The 20,867-nt window shown below is 37.3% G+C and overlaps 1 protein-coding gene across 5 annotated transcripts; it reads left to right on the top strand.

Moving 5' to 3' along the window:
- Nucleotides 1-6,145: 6,145 nt before the first annotated feature.
- Nucleotides 6,146-14,418, top strand: LOC141404912 (steroidogenic acute regulatory protein-like). 5 transcript variants are annotated; one of them, XM_073988747.1, is made up of 11 exons: nt 6,146-6,381; nt 8,943-9,139; nt 9,208-9,356; nt 9,426-9,584; nt 9,667-9,720; nt 9,785-9,917; nt 10,510-10,649; nt 12,794-12,946; nt 13,004-13,108; nt 13,174-13,851; nt 13,907-14,418. In XM_073988747.1, the coding sequence occupies exons 2-11, from the start codon at nt 9,034-9,036 to the stop codon at nt 14,003-14,005; spliced, it is 1,776 nt and encodes a 591-aa protein (XP_073844848.1). In that variant the 5' UTR covers nt 6,146-6,381; nt 8,943-9,033; the 3' UTR covers nt 14,006-14,418. The 5 variants fall into 5 exon arrangements, with proteins under 5 accessions (XP_073844848.1, XP_073844852.1, XP_073844847.1 ...); XM_073988751.1 differs by having other exon boundaries at nt 6,146-6,436; nt 9,016-9,139; XM_073988746.1 differs by having other exon boundaries at nt 6,146-6,436.
- The last annotated feature ends 6,449 nt before the right edge of the window (nt 14,419-20,867 follow it).

The following is a 20,867-nucleotide window of genomic DNA, read 5'->3' as shown; positions in this document are numbered from 1 at the left end:
ACCCGCGACTAAAATTCAACAGAATGCCTTTGTAGCTAAAAAGAAGGAAGCCACCACTGCAAGATGTAAACTATTGAAAATTTGTACACTTATTAGCTTTGTATTCTTTTAAAGCTACAAAATATTGGACATTTTTATAATATATATTTAAAATATAGCATATGTTATGCATATCTTTACGACACACATACAGTGACACAGAAAAGTATACATACACCCTACAAAAATGCAGTTTTGGCTAAATCGTTGGGTTTTTTACAGCAACAACTGCACTGTGTGGCTCCTTGGTGACGAAATAACCATAATTACACAAATTTATTTTAATCCAATACGTATATTTAATACAATTAAAGAAATTCAATTTTCACAACACAGAAAAGTATACATACACCCCAAGGAAATACGAGTATTATTGTAAAATTTATGGAATTAGTAGCAAAATTTATACATTTTTTAGTTTTGGCGAATGTCTCTGGGTGTCTGAGATATATTTTAGAGAAAAGAAAATAATTTTTGGAGGTCAAATGCCGTTATTGAGGGTCAAATTTCTTATATACCTCGTTAAAGCTGACCCCTGCTTAATTTTTTGCGTTTTTAGGTATTGTACTTTATAAAAAGCACAAAATTCGTATCAGATGGCAAATCTTGAGACCCTAGAAAGCTTTGAAGTTGTTTTTGTGCATAATATTCTATCCTGGACGTCGAGTAATGCACGTTTTTCCTCAAATTTCTCAGGAAGTTAATATATTCCGCGGAAATCCTGGCACCAAAACTAAAAAATGTATAAATTTTGCTACTAATTCCATAAATTTTACAATAATACTCGTATTTCCTTGGGGTGTATGTATACTTTTCTGTGTTGTGAAAATTGAATTTCTTTAATAGTATTAAATATACGTATTAGATTAAAATAAATTTGTGTAATTATGGTTATACCCCGGTTACACTATTGAAGGTTAACCCACTGGGTTTAATAGATCCAGTGGGTTAATCTTTGCTGGTTACACTTAGCATTTCGAGGATATAAACTGTCAGCTGATGTTTGTTTACGTATACATACAAAATAACTGATAAAGTCGTGTGTTACACTTTTACAATTTCTCGTATGAGATATCATCCCCTCTTTGCTCATATTGGTATATTTTACACACAGGGATACATTTTTGTCTCATGGTATCAAGCGTACTTTTTGTTAAAAAAGTGTCTAATGTAAAAAAATAAATAATTTTATGATTTTCAAATAACTTTAGATTTATTAACTCCATAAAATCTCATGCGACCAATCGTAAACGTGTAAAACACGACAAACTCTGTTGCAAAAACAGTTGCAACTTTTGGTACTTTTTGAGTAGAGTTGGATTTTTTTGCACAAATACCGAATACAACACTGTTTTTTTGGTGGATTTGTGCCGGATTTAAAATAAACCCAGTCGTGAGAGGATTTAATTTTTGTATGGCAAATCTGGTCAGATTTGACCAGATTAAGCAATAAATCCAATAAAACCGCACTATTATTTTGTCACCAAGGAGCCACACAGTGCAGTTGTTGCTGTAAAAAACCCAACGATTTAGCCAAAACTGCGTTTTTGTAGGGTGTATGTATACTTTTCTGTGTCACTGTAAGTATGTATTTTTTTACAAAACTAAAACCTCTAAAGTCCTCGTCACATAAGAGGATTTCTGGCTTAATTCAATAAGTTGTATGTTTTTCTGGCTTTAAGTCAAATCATAGGAAATCGTGTTTCAGCACACATTCAGTCGCGTAGAGTTGTAAAACTTCAACTTCAAACTTATTTATATGCCTATTTTATCTTGGTACTAAAAATCAGGTTCACGTTACACATTATTGCCGTTGCAAAATCTATCTATTATGCGTTTCAAATGCACAACATCACAACAAGATTTCATTGAAAAAGTTTCATGAAATTATGCGTCCTTAGATCGAGTTCCTCACTACAGCAATTTTATGATTTTACTCTACTATGAAACTCGATCTAGCGACGCATAATTTCATGAAATTTTTCAGTGGAATCACTCAAGTGTGGACCGGGACTATGGAATAGAATGCTTAAGAGATTTACAAAGCAGCTGATGTATCGGAAGTCATCCATAGTCTTCCGCTTGTTATACCCTCAGCCTTTAGACCAAGATATATACACATTCATACGGGCAAAATTGTGCCTCATCGAAATAATGGTTTTTGACCCCAAGTCATGGTAGAACAAATACAAGGTAAACTTAATACTACAACAAATACAACTCGAACAACAACCACAAAGGAATTTGTTTTTGTTTGTAACGTTACTGCCAGTTGTATTTGTAAACAAAACAAGGAAATGTCTATAAATTATTGGAATTTAAAAAACTAATAATTTTTCACATTTGGTTGAATATTTTGGAAAACATGAATGAAAATTAGTTACATTTTCAATTTTTATGTTTCCACATCATTCCACTAAATGCATAAATTCTCGTAGAAAGTAGAATTCTTGCAGAATTCTTTATGAGGATTTATTTGAACTATACACAATGGAAATGACATTTGAAACCCAGACCCACTGGGTTAACCCGGTTATATGTAAACGGCCTATTACAGCAATACACAGCTGACTGAACTGGCTTCTAACGTTAGTGTCAAATTCCATACGACATTTTATATATTTATTTCTATTTCGATGTACATTAGGGATATACATATATTTTTTGAGGAAAAAATATATCATTCCGAAAAAACTATATCCACGAAAGACTTCTTCATATCAATGATATGTAACCTCCTCCAAGTCCAAACGACGAGCCGCACAATAAAGCACCGCTTATAGAGGCGGTACAACGTTTGTTAATATGTGAGGTATTTTGTTAAATTTGAAAAAAATAAAGCCCTAATAAACATCTGCTTCTTTGATTTCAAAAACAAAAGATTGAACCAGCTTCTCCTTTTTCAATGAATTTCCAGCGACCACAAACATTTTTGCAAGAATTCTACTTTCTTCGAGAAATTATGCATTTAGTGGAATGATGTGGAAACATTCAAATTGAAAATGTAACGAATTTTCATAAAATTTGCTCGGCCTTCTTTATTCTTTTATTTTTATTATGTCAGAAATGAAGCAGGAAAGCAAGACAACCAGGCGAGGCAGCTTATGTACCCAGGGCTTTACTTTTTCAAATTTAACAAAATATCACACATATTAACAAATGTTGTACAGCCTCTATAAGCGGTGTTTTGAGGTTACATGTCCTTGCTATGAAGAAGTATTAATGGGAAATATTTTTTTGGAATGATATATTTTTTCCTCAAAAAATATTTATCCCTATTATACATGGAAAATAGAAACAAATACATATGTATATAAAATGCCGTCGTACAGCCCAGTTCACTCAGCTAGGTAATGCTCTTACCTTATATTGTTCTACCATGGCCTACGGGCATGGTACAATTATTACAGGTAAAAGCAAGTGTTGTTGTACAACAATCGGTACAACAACCACATAGAAATTTGTTGTTGTACGTAATAGGCCGTTTATATATAACAAGGTTAACCCAGTGGGTCTGGGTTTCAAATGTCATTTCCATTGTATATACTTCAAACAAATCCTCATAAAGAAGGTTAACCCTGCAAAAAACTATAATATAAACGCCGTATAATACTAGTGTCAACTTCATTTTTGAAAATTTTAAACAAAAATATAAAATGTCAATATGCTTTGAAGTCTCATAAATATTGGTTTAATGAAATACAAATATATGTAAATTCAATAAAAGAATTAAAAACTAATTAAACTAACATCAATAATAATTCCACGTGGTACTTTTCTTCAAAAATGTTGACAATGGTAAGTAACACTGCATCTAAATATCCAGAATTAATAATAATTCATGGTTAATTTCAGATGGGGCACATTGAATCACAATTTTCAATTAACCAAATTCAAATATATTATATGCGAAGAAAAGATAAAATCCACGACTCATAATGAAATTTCGGGCCAACGTGGTGGAATGGTTAGCACGTCCGCCTTGCACTCAGAAGGTCTGCGGTTCGAATCCCAGGCCAAGCAACATCAAATTTACAACGGTGGCAAAATTCTCCCTCAGTAATGCTGGCGACATTTTCTGAGTATTTCAGCCTTGAAAAACTTCTCTACAAGTGGTGTCGTAAGACACGCCGTTCGGACTCGGCGATAAAAAGTAGGTGCCATATCATTGAGCCAATATGAATCGGCGTGCACTCACTGATATGAGAGAAGTCTCCCTTGTCCATTCGGGGATGTTGTGGGAACATATGTATAATGAAATTTATCAACATTAATGAATAAAAACCGTTAGAAACAATTCAAGAAAGCCGATGGTGAGGCAGTACGGCAGAAAAAACATATTTGCCCTAATAGGAAATGCAGCCGATGTTATTGCCAGGAAAAGCAAACATCTCTATTTCTGAGTCCTTATACGGCATAAACAAATGAAACATCTCAATTCGATATATAAAATATATTTTATTCTATGTATGTACATATGTTTTAAATAAAATCAGTGTGTTTGGACATTATCCCCAAAACTTGTTGACTGAATTCCCTAGATGCAAAATGGGTTCACTATTTTCATCCTACAACGAAAGGAGTTTAAACGTGCTTATAGTTAGTTTAGATTTACGAAATCTGAACGTGGGTTTATGTTCTGTTTAATCCATTGCTTGACGTTTTGTGTAGCTAAAAACAACAACCACATAGGATTGCTTTCGTGATGCCAACCACAGCAACACCTGAGACGAAACTGCTGTTCTGATACCTCTTCCTTAGTAAAAGGGGCATGCTAGGGATATTTTGAACAAATCTGCTTCGCCATAGTTAGCCAAAATAACACAGCTGAGGTTCCATAATAGAAGGTTAACCATACTCTGCAATTATCTTATTCCGTATAATTCACAGTGCGTCCAATATATTGAGATTCCATTCATAATGTATTCCATCAGATCCTTGTCTGCAATGAGATATTTTTACGTGCATAAATACCCACTTTACCATGAATAAATATAGCACTGACCTGTATCCGCAAATTCCTGACACACCATTTTAAACGGCCTTTTGTTCTCTTACACCATTCGAAAGTTGCATTCTGCTGATGTATTTATTCGAAGTTCGCATGTAAGTATTAGCCGTGAAGTCTATAACTTCAAAATATGTATGTGTTTTGTGTTTGTTTATCAGAAAGTAAAAAATATAAATATTAATTGACAATTAACGAAAAGAACAACATGTATTAAACTTCATATTGTTTTTGACACTAGTATTACGGGTGAATCTAATCAGCTGGGACTTGCTTTTACCTGTATTATTGTGCAATGGCCTACGGGCGTAGTTTGCAAAATGGCGCTGTGTTAAGCCAAGGCTTAACATGTGCGTTGTCGAATAAAAACCTAAAAATCAATTAACCTGTAGTGAGATTCTCTAGGGCATTTTTTGGTTACCGACAAAAATCGGTCAAATTAAAACGCAAAATTATAAATGAAAAGTTCAAATAAAAGTTGACGTCACTTTTGCTATCGATAGAACTTTGCGAGTACTTTTTATGGGTCGCTAACTTACAGAATAATATCGTTCATTACCGAAAATATAAGCATTTTAATTTTAACGATTTTTGTCGATAACCAAAAAATGCGTTAGAGAATCCCACTACTGATCTGCAGTGCGATTCTCAAACTCATTTTTGAGTTACCGACAAAAATCTGTAACATTAAAATTCAAAATTATGACAACACTGCTGCTATCGGTAGAACTTTGCGACTACTTTCTATTGGTCGCTAACTTACCGAATAATATCGTTAATTACCGATATTATAAGCATTTTAATTTTACCGATTTTTGTCGGTAACTCCAAAAATGTGTTAGAGAATCGCACTACTGACTTATCAACTCTATGTCCTGGCGGTATCTCTTAGCAGCAGCCAACTTCCCGGGGGATGGATTGTCCTTCGTCGCAGTATATTTTATTAAAGTTAAAAAAAAATAATAATTCTATTGGAAATTGGCTTCCGAAGGACTAGTAGATGCGAATTACGTTCCATTGAAACAGCACAACACAATCAACGTTTGAGTAAAGTAGAGTCGACATCACTTGTGAAACGTTATTAGTTGTTATTAATTCATAGTGAATAGCTAAATCTAGAAAGAAGAGGAGTTCTTTATTTTCTCTCTCTACATTCACTTGAATTGCTTTTGCAGTTCTAATTGGAAAATACTTTTGTTTTTTTTTCATTGTTAACTTTTCCGCAAAGTAAATTTAAAGAAAATTAGTAGATTCGAATTAAATAAACAAATGAAGCTCAATTTTTATACAACAAATACAAAATACATCGAATTGCAGTGAGTTGTGTTAAAAAGGTTGGTTTTCCTCCAACACAAAATAAGCAAACCTAAAGTAAATACCAAAGAAGAGGTAGGAGGAAATTCTTAAATGTGTTTTTGGATGTAATTGTATTATTCTTTAGTGTAAAATCAGATTGTTGTGAGACCTTATGATGCTATTTGTTATTTATTCATTAAAAACATAACAAAGAAACTTCTAATTGCCACCAACCTTCTACCAAACAATGACACACATTTCACATTTGATTTGTTTAGTGATTTGAGGTCGTTATTATCAGTTGCAATAAAACCAAGAGAAAACAATTATTGCAAAAGACTGGAAACATAATCAATCGGAAGTACGGGAAACACAAAACACACCCTCTTTAGCTGTTTAAAATGAAATGCTGATTTAGTTTCCAAAATTTGTTTATCAGTGACGAAGATGTGGGTAGGGTTGCATTTATGTAAACAATTTTTTTCGCATATACGAGGGTTGTGTATGAGGATAGGAAATGTTTATGTTTTAACTGCTTATACTGTAGACCAAAATTTGGAGGAACTTTTCATTTAGCTCTTACTTCCTAAAGCAATCAAGGAACAAATTTCCTTTAGAGGCACTTGGCGGAAAAAATCGGCATTTTCCCCACACATAGCCCATTCTATTCTGATTCCAACGATGTATAATTTTTGTCCCGGAAATGTATACTTCCCGAGATATAGGCCTCGAAAGTTCCAGAAAATCCCTATGTTAGACTTAAGTTAAACATATTCACTAAACTCGTATCGTATGAAAATTTTATTATTACTGGTAAGTCTCGTCTCCCCCAACACAGGAATACAATTACCTATATGGGGGAAGTCCACACTTCTCGAGAAATACGTCAATGATTTTTTTTTAAATTTTTCCCTAAATAGCTGGCCTTCGGCCGGGGATTTAAGACTTTCTCCTATAGACAGGTGCTAATCTCGGTAACGGGAACAAAATCTTCTCCTAAATTTTCAATTTTTTCCGTATATAGCTGACCTTCGGCCGGGATTTAAGACTTTCTCCTATGAACAGATGCAATCCTCGGGAACCGGAACAAAATTTTCCTCTAAATTTTACATTTTTTTTCCAAATAACCGGGTAGTATGTACTTCCCCATATACATATATTATTTACTGTTGTGTTCGGAGAGACAAGACTTACCTGTAATAACAAAATTTTAACACGAATTGAGTTTAATAAACGCGTTTTAAAAATTTTTTAACACGAATTCAGTTTAATAAATGTGTTTAACTTAAGTCCAACTTGGGGTTTTGGTGGAACTTTCGAGGCCTATATCTCGGGAAGTATACATTTCCGGAACAAAAGTTATACACCGTTGGAACCAGGATAGGGCTACCTATGGTGCAAATATGGTCTTCCTACCTTAGGTGCCTCTAAAGGAAATTTAAGCCGCAATCAAGTCTGCAAAAGTCAGTTTAGAACAGCTTTAGTAAAAACTCTCCTATGGGCCTCTGACATCGCTAAAATTCCTTTATTAAAGGCCGGATACGGAACAAATTTCCTTTACCGACCCTTCGCAGAAAAAAATACAAAAATTTCCTTTAAATCGTAAGTTTTTTTAAGTAGCCGGCCTTCGGCCGGGGATTTAAGACTTTCTCCTATTGACAGGAGCGAATTTCGGCTACGCGAACAAACTTTTTTTAAATCGTAAATTTTTCCCCAAGTAAACAAGGGAATTTTCGGAACTTCGGAGGCCTATATCATTTCCCCAACAAAAGAATATGAAAAGCAGTATCTGTGGTTATTTTTTCATAATTTTCTGCGGTGGGTCGGTAAAGGAAAGATATGCCGCGAAAGTCTTAAATCCTCGGCCGAAGGCGTCTGTTCAAGCAAAACTTGTAATTTATGTAAATTTTGCCTTAGCGCTTAAACTGAACTTACTCCAAATTTTATTACGGAGGTAGGTATTTTATGCTGATTAGGGGAATGTAGATTTTTTCTGAAACGGACGCGGTTACCCGGTTATTTGACCCAAAAGTCCGGGTACAAAACCCGGTTCTATTGGACCGATTGCTACAAAATGGGTATCATTGCAAAGTTTATAAAAATGTCGGGGCTTAAGGTTTTCTCCTCAGGCATATGTCCAAAACCAAAACAAAGTTGTTCTACATACATTGTATTTACACACTTCCTACATCTGTTGCGAAATACGTTGCCAGGTCAATTGTCTTCAATGCGTTGTCAAATGCCCCACAAAAGAATGTTGGTAGAAAGCTATTTAGAAGCTCGTGAAGTAGTCTGTCGTGCAATGTGCGCATATAATACTGAAGTTTACAAATTGTTGCAGATACATATTTCTGCAATTACATCAATTTGGAGACATGATAGTCAAATATATAAATACGTTTTCTTAAGGACACCTATTTCGGGAATTATGAATTTCCTCAAATTAAATTTAATTACACCGTTGTGATCCGTACAAGAGTAAATCGAATTTCATATCGTTTCGAGTGAACGAATATCTTAAGCGAAAGAAACTATATCCCACTTTCCTTGTTTATAAATGATATTATTTAATTAATTTAATAATTAATCTAATTTTCAGTTAGGCATATCTCAGTATTGAATATAAAAATTGTCTCGTACCAAATAAAAAAGCAAAAATGTGTTGAAAATAGTCTTTAGCCCTCTGCATAATGTCACAAAATAGTTCCGATGATCTACGTGTGGCTGCCGAAATACTAGTTAATCAAGCTCGTGCAATGCAGTCCAGAGGTGGCGGCAATCTGCCGTATGATATGTGTAAGTAACAGTATTTTCTTTATAGTCTCCAAGCTTCTAACGTAAATCTACTTATTTGTTTATTTCAGCTCGTACTCATTCCATTAATTTAATAACCGAAGAATTCCTTGGTGGTTATATGCAGGATGGTCGTATGTCAGTGGTGCGTAGATTTTTCTGCCTATTTGTAACATTTGATTTATTTTTTGTCTCATTGCTGTGGTTAATATGTATTATGGTGAGTTCGAAATTCATCCTCAAAACATTCCTTAATTGACTTACTTTCTATGCCCCTTCTAATTGTTAGCTAAATGGCGACAATATCTTTGTGGCTTTACAAAAACAAATTGTTCATTATACCATAGAAGCATCATTGTTTGATGTTGTAGCAGCAGCCATTTGCCGATTTGTAGTTTTGATATTTTTCTATGCTCTATTATATGTAAATAATTGGTTTATTATAGCGGTAAGTAGATAAGTGCTAACTTATCCCATTCTACAGTGTTATTTCCTTTAAATAATTCATTTACACTACTACCTATTTTCAGCTATCAACAAGTGGTTCTTGTTTATTTTTAATCTCAAAAGTATTTGTTTTTGATGTAAGTTATTAGTGTCATTAAAAGTATTATTCATTTCCTAAAAACAGACTTCTTTTATTTTCAGTGGGTCAAAGCTACTCCACAAGTATTTGAAGTGATACTCATTATAACTTCATTTGTTTTGGCATGGGGAGAAGCATGGTTTTTGGATTGTCGTGTTATACCACAAGAACGTCATGCAAGGCGTTATTTTGCAGGTAAATATCTATTATTTTAAAACTCCCTGCTTATGACTACCTTGTTAGGGATACAAATGTGCAAAATAATCAACTTTTTGCGTAATATTTCAAAAATTATATCAAGTTCGAACATCCCACAAAAACTGACGTTTAGTTTAGTTAATGCAGGTAATCCCTATAGTTCTGATTTCAACTACATCAGTAATTTATTCCTTGGAGTAGTTCATACTTCCTCAGATGTGGGTCATGAACTTTTCCTGAAAAATCCCACATTCACAAACCAAATTAGGAAAAATGTATCCTATAGCCTTTCATTTCATTGTTGTTTTGACATGTTTAGTAGAACAATTAGAACCAATCCAGTTTATGGCATGGTCATTTGGAAAATGTGTGCTGCTGTAGCAGTTTCGATCTTGATTAAAATATCATATTTCACATCGGGAACTACCTAAAACCAACGAAAATATTATATCTCAATATCATAAATTAATTAAGGAATACGAATTTTATTCTTTTGTTTATACAGTCATAGGCTAAGGGCAAATAGCTGCCGATTGATAACTCTTTAATTTTGTCTAATTTTGAATATATACATTTAAACTTTTTTCAGCCATGACATCATCTACGGATCGTTCGCCATTAATGGCTCCATTCTTATCGACACAAAATGAACGTCGTCCTCCAGATAGTGTAGTTGACTTTTATTCTCCTTTGGATTCAGCTCACAACAGTGATGAGGAAGAGGAAAAGGTAAAATATACTTGTCATAGTAAAAATAATAGTGTCATGAATGAACCTGACCATATTCATCAATACGTCTGGAGTATTTGAGTGCAATTATCAAACTTTCCTCTTTCAAAAGAGAAAACAACAAAATACATAAAAATCCTTCCGACAGGTTCAATTCAGAAAATGGTTTAAAACCCATTCAGCACCAGTGTTTCGTCATCATCAGAATAAACGACTCCCGTCAACATGAGCACTTAACACCAGCTGTCGCTGTTCCGATGTCCGAAGATACATCCTTTTTGCAATTTATTTCCAATTGACTCCGAGTTAATATTCAGGATATAGTGGATTTCATGATTCGGAATATCACGGTCGCGGCGGTGCAGGAAACCAAGCTCAACAACAACTGCTGTAAGCTGCGTTGTGATGGTTACAACAAAGGATCGTACAAGAAGTGAAGATGGGGGATTAGCTTTCCCGTATATGGAATGTGTGGGGTTAGCAGTCAGGTGTGGAACTTCCGAGGTAGAGTTGCGGAACGTATACATCCCGCCGATAAATAGCTGTACTCCAGGTTATAGACTCAACATTAGCCCAATTTAGGAAGGTCATAACGGTCTGGTCTTGGGGGACTTTAATGCACATCATAATTTGTGGCATTCGGTCGAAAACGGCCAGAGGGATACAACGCTGACTGAGCAAATTGATAGCTCTACGTTTTGCACGGTCAATGAGGAAGCCCCTACCAGAATTAGCGGAGAGTGTCACAGTTCGCCAGACATAACGATCGTGTCACCTGGTCTGACAAACGTGACGTTAGCTGGCAACCCGTCGTTTCCCTTGGGTCAGACCATCTCCCCTTAATTGTCTCCATCAGCAGACAGCCCAATTTCATCACCTTCGAGCAATGGAAAAGCTAATTGGCCTAGTTTCAGAGAGGTTACTAATCACTGCTTCAGATATCTGCCCAACCCTTGTGTTGTTGCGGTAGCAGCAAGGACGTTCCTGGACGTCATCACTGCTGCAGCCGCTCGCCATATACCTGTTGGTCGAATACCAGAAGTGAGACCAAATGTCCCAGCAGAGGCGACGGGATTAGCAAATAAGAGTGATGAGCTTCATCGTGCCGACCCCAGTGACCCCAGAGTCAGGGAGCCGACACTGGAAGTTAACAGGTTTGTCGGTGAACTTAAGTGGAACAAGTGGTTAAATCATCTGTAAAGTTGCAACATTAGAGCCGGAAAAAGTGAATTGTAGGTAACGAGTTAGTCACTCTCGAACTTGGCGACGTTACGGTGACTGATCCGAAGAGGTTCGTTCACAAGTTATTTTAATCGACAGTTTGTCGAGCATCGTCGCATCAGAACCACGTCGCATCAGATTTCTTCCTGTCGAGGATGAACCACCATAATTTACAATAGATGATGTTGTGAATGTCATCAGGAACTCCAAATTATCCAAAGCATTGGGCTCTGATAGAATTTCAATGGTAATGCTGAACCAGCTGGATGAGTTCTCACCCTGTCGCTATCCACCGACATCCTTTTCGAAGTCTGGTGCAAAATGTGCAAAGCAAGGATACCTGCAAAGGTGAACCATATAGACCGATTTCACTTCAATCGCCAGTAGCAGCTACAACAACAACTATTCAAACCTGTCTAAACTTCAGGAAGATGCTTGTTGATCTAGGGGAGATATTCAACGACCGACAAAAAAGTCCGTAGTTCAAAAAGCCTATTAGTCAGGATAGCATTCACACATATGCAGCCGTTGATTATAAAAACAACTACAATGGAAATACCTTCCCAGAGTAAATGATATCATATTAGGCCAAACTAGGAATAGGAATACCTTTCCTCAATTTCTACTGTGGCTACAACGTGCAAAACCTCTGTTTAACATGCATTACACTACAACTGCAGGATTCAACTGCCCAGCCAATCCTATTCAATTAAGCAGCCACATTTCTAGAACTGGACAATTCAGAATCAGTTTAAACATAAAGCGAACAATGTTACAAAAACACCACTATGTGGGGAAAGTTGTATACATTTGGCCCAAAAGTTCATAACTCATAAAAATAGTAATACTAGATCCACCAATTACTATTCCAACGCAAATTTTTTCTATTAGAATTTTTCTCTCATGATTTCTATTTATTTTAGGACGAAGACTACCATCAAATGGGTTTGGACTGTGTGCGTCGAACTTATGATCTCTTACATGCATCCGATTGGAAAGTTGAAAAGGTAACGAAAAAAGGCGATACCATTAGTAGTATACATCGTGAGAAAATGGGCAAAATCTATAAACTAACGGTAAGTTCATTTGACTAAAAAAGAGATGCCATACCGATGAGGAAATTTCAATTACAGTGTCGTTTAAAATATCCTGCCAAGGCATTATGTCATGAGCTTTTTTATAAAATAGAAGATATGCCACTGTGGAATCCCACAACACTTGAAGCAAAAATGGTTAGGGTAAGTAAATTTATAAGAAATGTATTGAAGTGCAGAATTTATAACCTTCCTTTTTCTCTTAACAGAAAATAAATTCCTATACCGATATAACCTATAACGTTTCGGCAGGCAGTGGCGGTGGCATGATTAAATCCCGAGATTTTGTAAATCTGCGTTGTTGGCGTCTGGTGATCGATGGTAAGATTTGTGACGAAAGCAGTTTAGATCCCGGATCATCGGATGAGGAAATGCTCAATAATTCGTGTGAAGGCAGTGTCTCCACAATATCCGATGCTGAGGGTACAATAACACCACAACCTAGCAGTGTCGGTAGTTGTCGTACAAGTAGTGCTACACATGTTCCGCCAGATAGTAGTACTGCATTTAATACGTTGAGTAAAAGTTTGGGAGCCAAAGATTTTACAGATGTTCTGCAATTAACTTTGAACACAGAACCACCGCCTTTAGATGAAGAATTTGAAGATGCTAAAGATCATGTCGAAGAAGAAGATAAAACGGTGGTATCACCTCAGAAACAAAACAAAGAACCAGTAAAACCCCCTCAACGGGGGCGTGTTTGGGTTAATGCTGCCATTAGTGTGGAATATGATAAAATTCCAGTATATCCGAAATATACAAGAGGTGAAAATCTTGTATCTGGTTTTGCCATGCATGAAGTTGAATCAAATCCAGATGTTTGTATATTCGAATGGATTTTGTGTATTGATTTGAAAGGATATATACCACGTTATGTTTTGGATTCGGTAAGAGTTGTGGAAAATTTCTATTTGCTAAATGTCTAATTATCCCCACTTTCAGGCCTATACAACATTCATGACCGATTATATAACATATTTACGTAAATATATTAAAGAATTACGCGAAAGACGCCGACGACGCACATTGCCCAGAAACTAAGCTCATACATACATACATAAATATATATTTTTTACTCACAATCCCGCTCGCTGCTGGTTTAATAAGCCCTATTTTTAAGTAAATTAAAAAAAAAGCAAAAAGATCGATCGATCGAAAGGCCTATTTGTTGTAAAAGACAAGTAAAACAAAATTGTATTGAAAAAAGAACTGATTCGCATATACTTTTCTTTCTCTCTCTCTGTATTTCTCATTTTTCTTCTTTGGATTATTTGGTAATTCGCATTGTTTTTTAAAGTGATTTATTGTTTGTATTTCATGTGTATATTTCATTTTTATATTGTTTTTTAATTGTTTTCTATTTTTTAGCTAATTAATCCAAAGTTGTAAATTATAATTTTTGATAAGCTCTAATAATAATAAAAAATATTTTTATTACAAAATTCTTAAACAAATGGGTACTTTATTTCAAGCTATGCTCCGATACCGCGTTGGTCAGAAAGAAATTAAGCATCAAAGTTTCTACCTGTGAGTTCCAACTTACGAGTAGTTATATACATAGGTAAGGTTTACAAGTGACAACTTTAAAAAGTTTTTAAATTGGATTGTAGCGAATGATGAAATCATAGAACAAAGTAAGGTTAGGTGTGATGTGATCATGAGACACTTACAAAGTAGATACTTCACATATGGTCCATTCCTTTACTTTTATGGGTCGATTCCGTATTGCGAGGCGAGTCATGTCGTGTCGGCTATCGTCTCTGTGACAAAATTTAAAAAATGCACTACGTAAAGCGATAGAAAATAATCGTCGATAACAAATTATCGGTGATGTAGCTGAGCGTTTTTTGTTTTGATTTCAATAAATTAGAAAAAAACAAGTAAGAACAGACTATAGTCGGACGGGGCCGACCATGTGATACCCTATACCACTAAACGCGTCTTCTTGGGATAAAGTTATAAGATGTGCATTAGAAATTTTACCAATTTTCACACAAAAGTTTTGATCAATTTAACCCGCTAAATATTATCCGATCATACCGTTGACTTGCACGCTACTTCTTCATCTCAAACCAAAACTACGTTTAAAATTTCGCGCCGATCGGACTATTATTGCGACCTACAGAGCGGCTACAAAATCGAGCAAAAATTTTGTTTTTGGTCCATTTCATCCCTTTAACATTTCACGATCATCGCCAAAAACTAATCAGTTCTATTCTGGTCCAAACCCGACCTCCATACTAAATTTCGTGACAATCGGTCCATAATTGCGGCCTCTAGCTTGATTACAATTTTTAATGGACGGACAGACGGACGGACGGACGGACACACATCGCTAAATCGCTTTATCTCGTCGAGATATGAAGTTTGGTATACCACATGAGGGGTCTACGACGAATATTTCGCGGCGTTACATGAATTTTTGGGAAAACAAACTTATTATACCCTTTTCCACATTGTGGTATAGGGTATAAATATCAGAACAAGTTGTACACAAAAGTTATAGTTTTCTAAAATGATAAGCTCAGTGGAACTATTTTTTGATGATAGTGAAGAAGATATAGTTAACGTAGCATCTATCAGACGACACTTAAGAGATAAATCTAATCCTTTAGAATTGCCATCAGTATTGTGAGTTTGTTTGGTTTCCAACATTCATCAAAATAATTGTTAATTTCTTAGGTTTAAAGCCTATTTTCGGCTTCCAAAAGACGCTGTTACTCATATAGTAGATGCATTAAAAAATGACTTTAAAAAAGCCTACAGATCAACAGCAATACAGCCACTATTTAAAGTGTGTGCTGCTTTAAGGTTTTTTGCAGAAGGAAGCTTTCAAAAATCCCATGGCAATGACTATAACCTTTAACTTTAAAAGTTCGTTTTGAGTTGCGGTTTGCTCCTTAAGAATGTGGATCTCCTGCGAGTGGAGAATACGTTGTCAATCTCTACTTCACTTTGAGGTCTTTCATTTTTCACTTCAGCAGATTGACAAATTTCACTGTTATTATCATCCCATGTTTCTTCAATTCCGCAGATCGCACCTTCAGGATTTGAAACCATATTAACTTGCAGTAAGTCTGCAACCGCTTGCTCCATCGACGACAAAGATATTTTTTGTGATGCTCCATGTTCTTATTTTGAGACATTTTTTCTTTAGTTTGGATTTAATATGAGTCCACACTCTGGGCCATTCATCTGGTCTATGGGTTGGTGGTTCACAACTATTTAATTGCTCCTCAACATTCTTCCACACCTCATCAAAAGTGGCTTTAGTTTCGCCAAAAAGTCTGACTCCACGAGCTACGTTTGGGTGGGCTTCCATTTTTTCACCCAGTATTTCAAATTGCTGTCTTGTAGTAATTTTCACCATTATAAGTACTGAAACACCAAAAACGTATATAATATTAAATAAATTCACTTAAAATAAATGAAAATGTTACCTACGCACAGTGTCCGATTTTCCGAAAAACCTGGCCAAAACTCTAAAAATGAATGGATTTTGACCTAACCTTTGGTTCTTATGTTTTTCGGGCCGCTGATTAGTCAAAAATATAAACACATTTTAGGGTTAAGGGCGTACTTCATGTGAGTTTTGGCAAAATTGTCATACAAAGCATCATTTTAGAAGAATGCCATCAAAGACAAAAATGTTCTCTGCTAAATTTCACTATAAGTTACCAAAGAAAAGAAATCTCTATTTGTATTACATACCAAGAAAATATCGGTATCAATTTTGCCAAAAAACCAAGAAACTGAAATAGGGTTGCAAGCTTCCACCATTTCTACAGTTTTGGAAATATTTGAGTTAACATCACTTGGAATCCTTGCACTTTAGGTGTATAATGTCTTTGGTAACTATACTGACAAGAATGCGAGGAATATTTTTCTTTTTAAAAAATAACCCTCGTGCGAGTCATAAAAGGGGTCATTTTGGTCCCTTTTTCCACAAATCTTTAAAATCTCCTATAAAATGTGATCGGATCAGACCAAAATATTCCAGAAATTTGTTCGCCATAAAATTTTACTATAGGTCTTAGAATATACCAAAACTCCAAATTAGACCCTATACCATATTCTGACATTCTGAATGAAAGAAAATCTGTACATACCTGCAAGACAAAATATCACAACAAAACAAAAAGTGCAAATATGTGCAGGATGTTTCGATGAAATGATAAATTACACGGCCCAACTCGATCTTACTCACAACTATTTTCATAATTTATTGTGAAAATTGATCTTGCAAAAAATTAACAAGTACGGACATCAATTATTAAAGAACGCACAATTCATTGGCGACACTGAACATCTTAAATACGTTTCACATACCTTTCATTACAATTACAAAAAGAAAATATTTAATAACCGTTGTTTATTTTGCATATTATCATAGATTTATAAACAACTTAAATATTAAAAAAAAAAACAAATTCCAAATAGGGTCACTTCGACCTGCATTTATACCCACTTATTAAACAAGAAATGTATATATTTTTTCATAACTACACGCACTGGCATCCTATAAACAATATCTGACCCTTTTTCGTGTTAATTGATAATTTTTTTCGATTTTTGGCCAGGTTTTTTGGAAAATCGGACACTGTGCTACGTCTCAATTTTTTGTTTTTATTCGTTAGTTGTTGTTGTTGTTGTAATAGTGTTTTTGTTATGTTTATTTGTTCGTTCCTCTGTTCAATCTGGGTCTATCTCCAGTTCCAGAAAAGTGGCTGCTTCGATGGGATGTAGCCACAGATCCACTGGAGTTAGATGGGTAGGTTTGGCGGGGCAGTTAAAAAGGTGTTGTGTGTCGTGCGGGCCCATGCCGCATACTGGGCAGATGTCTTGCACGGCGCGATCGATTTCCGCCCAATAAGAATTTAGGCGACTGCAATATCCCGAGCGTAATTGAGCCAAAACTACTCTAGTTTGTCGTGGCAGTTGACGCTCCTCAGCTGTGATAGATGGAGGAGTACTTTATTCACACGATAATTGCTTAAGGCCTTGGTAACTGCGTCCGTGTGAATGCTATTCAATCCTGCTTGATATGCTTGTTGATCTAGGGGTTCTCTCCTGTATCGTTGGACCTCTCCCTCTAGAGCATGGATATCCTTCCTGATCTCCCTGAATGGGCCGGGCCTACCCACAAGATGGTGATTGGGATGCAATTGCAACGAAAGCATCTCTTTGTGTTGCTTTACAGGAAGTATTTTTGCCTCCTCATGTAGATGGTCCACTGAAGATTTGAGGAGGCACCCTGTCGATGTTCTCAGGGCTGCATTCTGGCAAGCTTGAATCTTTTTCCAGTTCGAATCACACAATCTCGGGAACCAGACTGGAGCCGCATAGCTTACCACAGACCGACCTATCGCGTTATACGTGGCCAACAAGGTTTCTTTATCTGCACCCCAAGTGCTGCCGGCCAGGGACTTGAGGACCTTGTTCCTACTTTTCAACTTGTCGCAGATAGCTGTGGCGAGTGCGCACGACGTGAATGTAGTTTCGAATGTGACCCCTAAAATTTTAGGGCAGTTTGTGGTCGGAATTCTGCTACCGTCGACCACGACATTCAACTCACGTCCAAACTGCGCTGTCCATGTGGTAAACAGAGTGGCTGTAGATTTTGTGGGGGAAATCTGCATATTCCTCGAATGGAAAAAGGTGGTAAGATCAGTTAAATAGTTGTTCAGTCTCTCACTGATGTCATCAGGATAGGTACCCGACGCCAGGATCGTGCAATCATCCGCATACGTCACGATCTCAATGCCGTCTGGAGGGGGTGGAATACAGGAGAGGTAGAGGTTAAACAGTTCCGGAGATATCACCCCACCTTGGGGAACTCCCTGTTTCACTCTACGGGGTTTGGACTTCTTATTCCTGAATTCCACGTACGACTGGCGTCCACACATATAGTTGACTATCCAACGTTTCAAGCTTGGCCGGAGGGTTGTCTGCTCAATGTCCTCAAACAGCGTGGAGTGCCTGACTGTATCAAAGGCTTTTGATAAGTCAAGAGCCACCATCACTGTTCTATCGCACGGCCGTCTCTGGTTGAGTCCTTTACATATACATATATGTGGTAATGGCGTGCAGCGCTGTTGTCGTGCTGTGCTGCTTACGGAATCCATGTTGATGATCGACAACTTGATAGCTATTTCTGATATTGGGGAGGAGCAAGGCCTCAAGTGTCTTTGCTACGGGCGACAAAAGCGAAATCGGTCTGTACGATTCACTTTTGCTGGCATCCTTGCCTGGCTTCCGTAGTGGGACCACCCTGCCCATTTTCCAGACTTCGGGAACAACGAGGGTGGCTAGCGACAAGTTGAAGACTTTGGTGAGATACTCGACTCCCGGCTCATCCAGTTGCTTCAACATTACCATGGAGATTCGATCAGGGCCCAACGCTTTGGATGATTTAGCGTTCCTGATGGCATTGGCAACATCATCCATTGTAAATTGTGGTGGTTCATCCTCGGCAGGAAGAGATCTGATGCGACGTAATACTCTTCTCTTCGCCCTGTCACTCTCGGGATGCTCGACAAACTGTCGATTGAAATTACTTGCGCACGTCGCCAAACGTGACTGAGGTCCTATCTTCCCTTCTTCCAGGGTTCGAGAGTGACTTAACCGTTACCCACAATTCACCTATACCGGCTCCAATGTTGCAGCTCTTCAGATGATTTAACCATTTGTTCCGCTTATGCTCGCCGACCAGCCTGTTAACTTCCAGTGTCAGCTCCCTGACTCTGGGGTCATTGGGGTTGATACGACGAAGCTCATCACGCTCGTTTGCTGATCCCGTCGCCTCTGCTGGGAAATTTGGTCTTACTTCGGGTATTCGACCAGCAGGGATATGGCGAGCGGCTGCAGCAGTGATGATGTCCCGGAACGTCCTTTCCGCTACCCGAACATCAGAAGGATTGGGCAATTCTCTGAAGCGGTGATTGGTGAACTCTCTGAAACTCGGCCAATCAGCTTTTTAAATGATTGACGAACGTGCGGCGTTCAGAGGTGATGAAGTCGGGTGGTCTGCTAATGGAGACAATTATGGGGAGATGGTCTGATCCAAGGGAAATGACGGGTTGCCAGTTAACGTCATTTGTCAGACCAGGTGACACGATGGTTATGTCAGGCGAACTGTGACACTCTCCTCTAATTCTGGTAAGGGCGTCCTCATTGACCATGCAAAACGTAGAGCTATCATCTCATGATGCGCATTAAAATCCCCCAGGACCAGACGATTATGACCTTGCAAGAGCGGGCTAATGTCAGGCCTATAATCATGGATATAGCTATTTCTCGGCGGGATGTATACATTCAGCAACTCTATCTCGGCAGCTCCACACCTGGCTGCTACCCCCATACATTCCATGTACGGGTCATTAGAGACAGGCTCAAGCGAGATAGGTCTGTATTGGACAGACTGGTGCAATAGGAAAGCCAATCCCCCACCTCCACTTCTGGTGCGATCTTTCCTTAGAACATTGTAACCATCACAATGCTCTAAGGTGTGGTTGTTGTTCAGCTTGGTTTCCTGCACCGCCGCGACCTTGATGTTCTTCCGACTCATAAAATCTACCTCGGAGTCCATTGCAATTCAATTGCAAAAAGGCTGCATTTTCGGGGCTTGGGACAACAACGGCTGGTGTTAAAGGCTGCGTGTGCGGTTGTTGTCGGGGGGACTGCGGGGGAGTTTCGTAATCAGACGACGAGGGAGTCTCGTAATCCGACGACGACTCACTGGGGACTGTGTTCACACAGCATGCAGCAACATAGTCCCTGTCGTAGTCCCTCACGTGGACGAGTCCAGAGCAACCCCTTAGATGCACCCACTCCTGGCATCTATTGCATCTCACCGAAGGTTGGATGTGGTTGAAGATGCGAATGTGACAAACTGAGCACAGAT

The sequence above is a fragment of the Musca autumnalis genome, unplaced genomic scaffold (assembly GCF_047663935.1).
Source record: "Musca autumnalis isolate F117 unplaced genomic scaffold, ASM4766393v1 scaffold_5, whole genome shotgun sequence".
Classification (NCBI taxonomy): Eukaryota; Metazoa; Arthropoda; class Insecta; order Diptera; family Muscidae; genus Musca; species Musca autumnalis.
Note: the sequence above shows the minus strand (reverse complement) of the source record. Positions and strands in the feature narration are given on the sequence as shown.

Excerpts from the sequence above, each read along its gene's own strand:
- LOC141404912 (XM_073988747.1), top strand. The coding sequence starts at position 9,034 with ATGTCACAAAATAGTTCCGATGATCTACGTGTGGCTGCCGAAATACTA. Across the intron at positions 9,721-9,784 it reads CAAAAGTATTTGTTTTTGAT|TGGGTCAAAGCTACTCCACA; the intron begins GTAAGTTATTAG and ends TTTTATTTTCAG. Across the intron at positions 9,918-10,509 it reads TGCAAGGCGTTATTTTGCAG|CCATGACATCATCTACGGAT; the intron begins GTAAATATCTAT and ends AACTTTTTTCAG.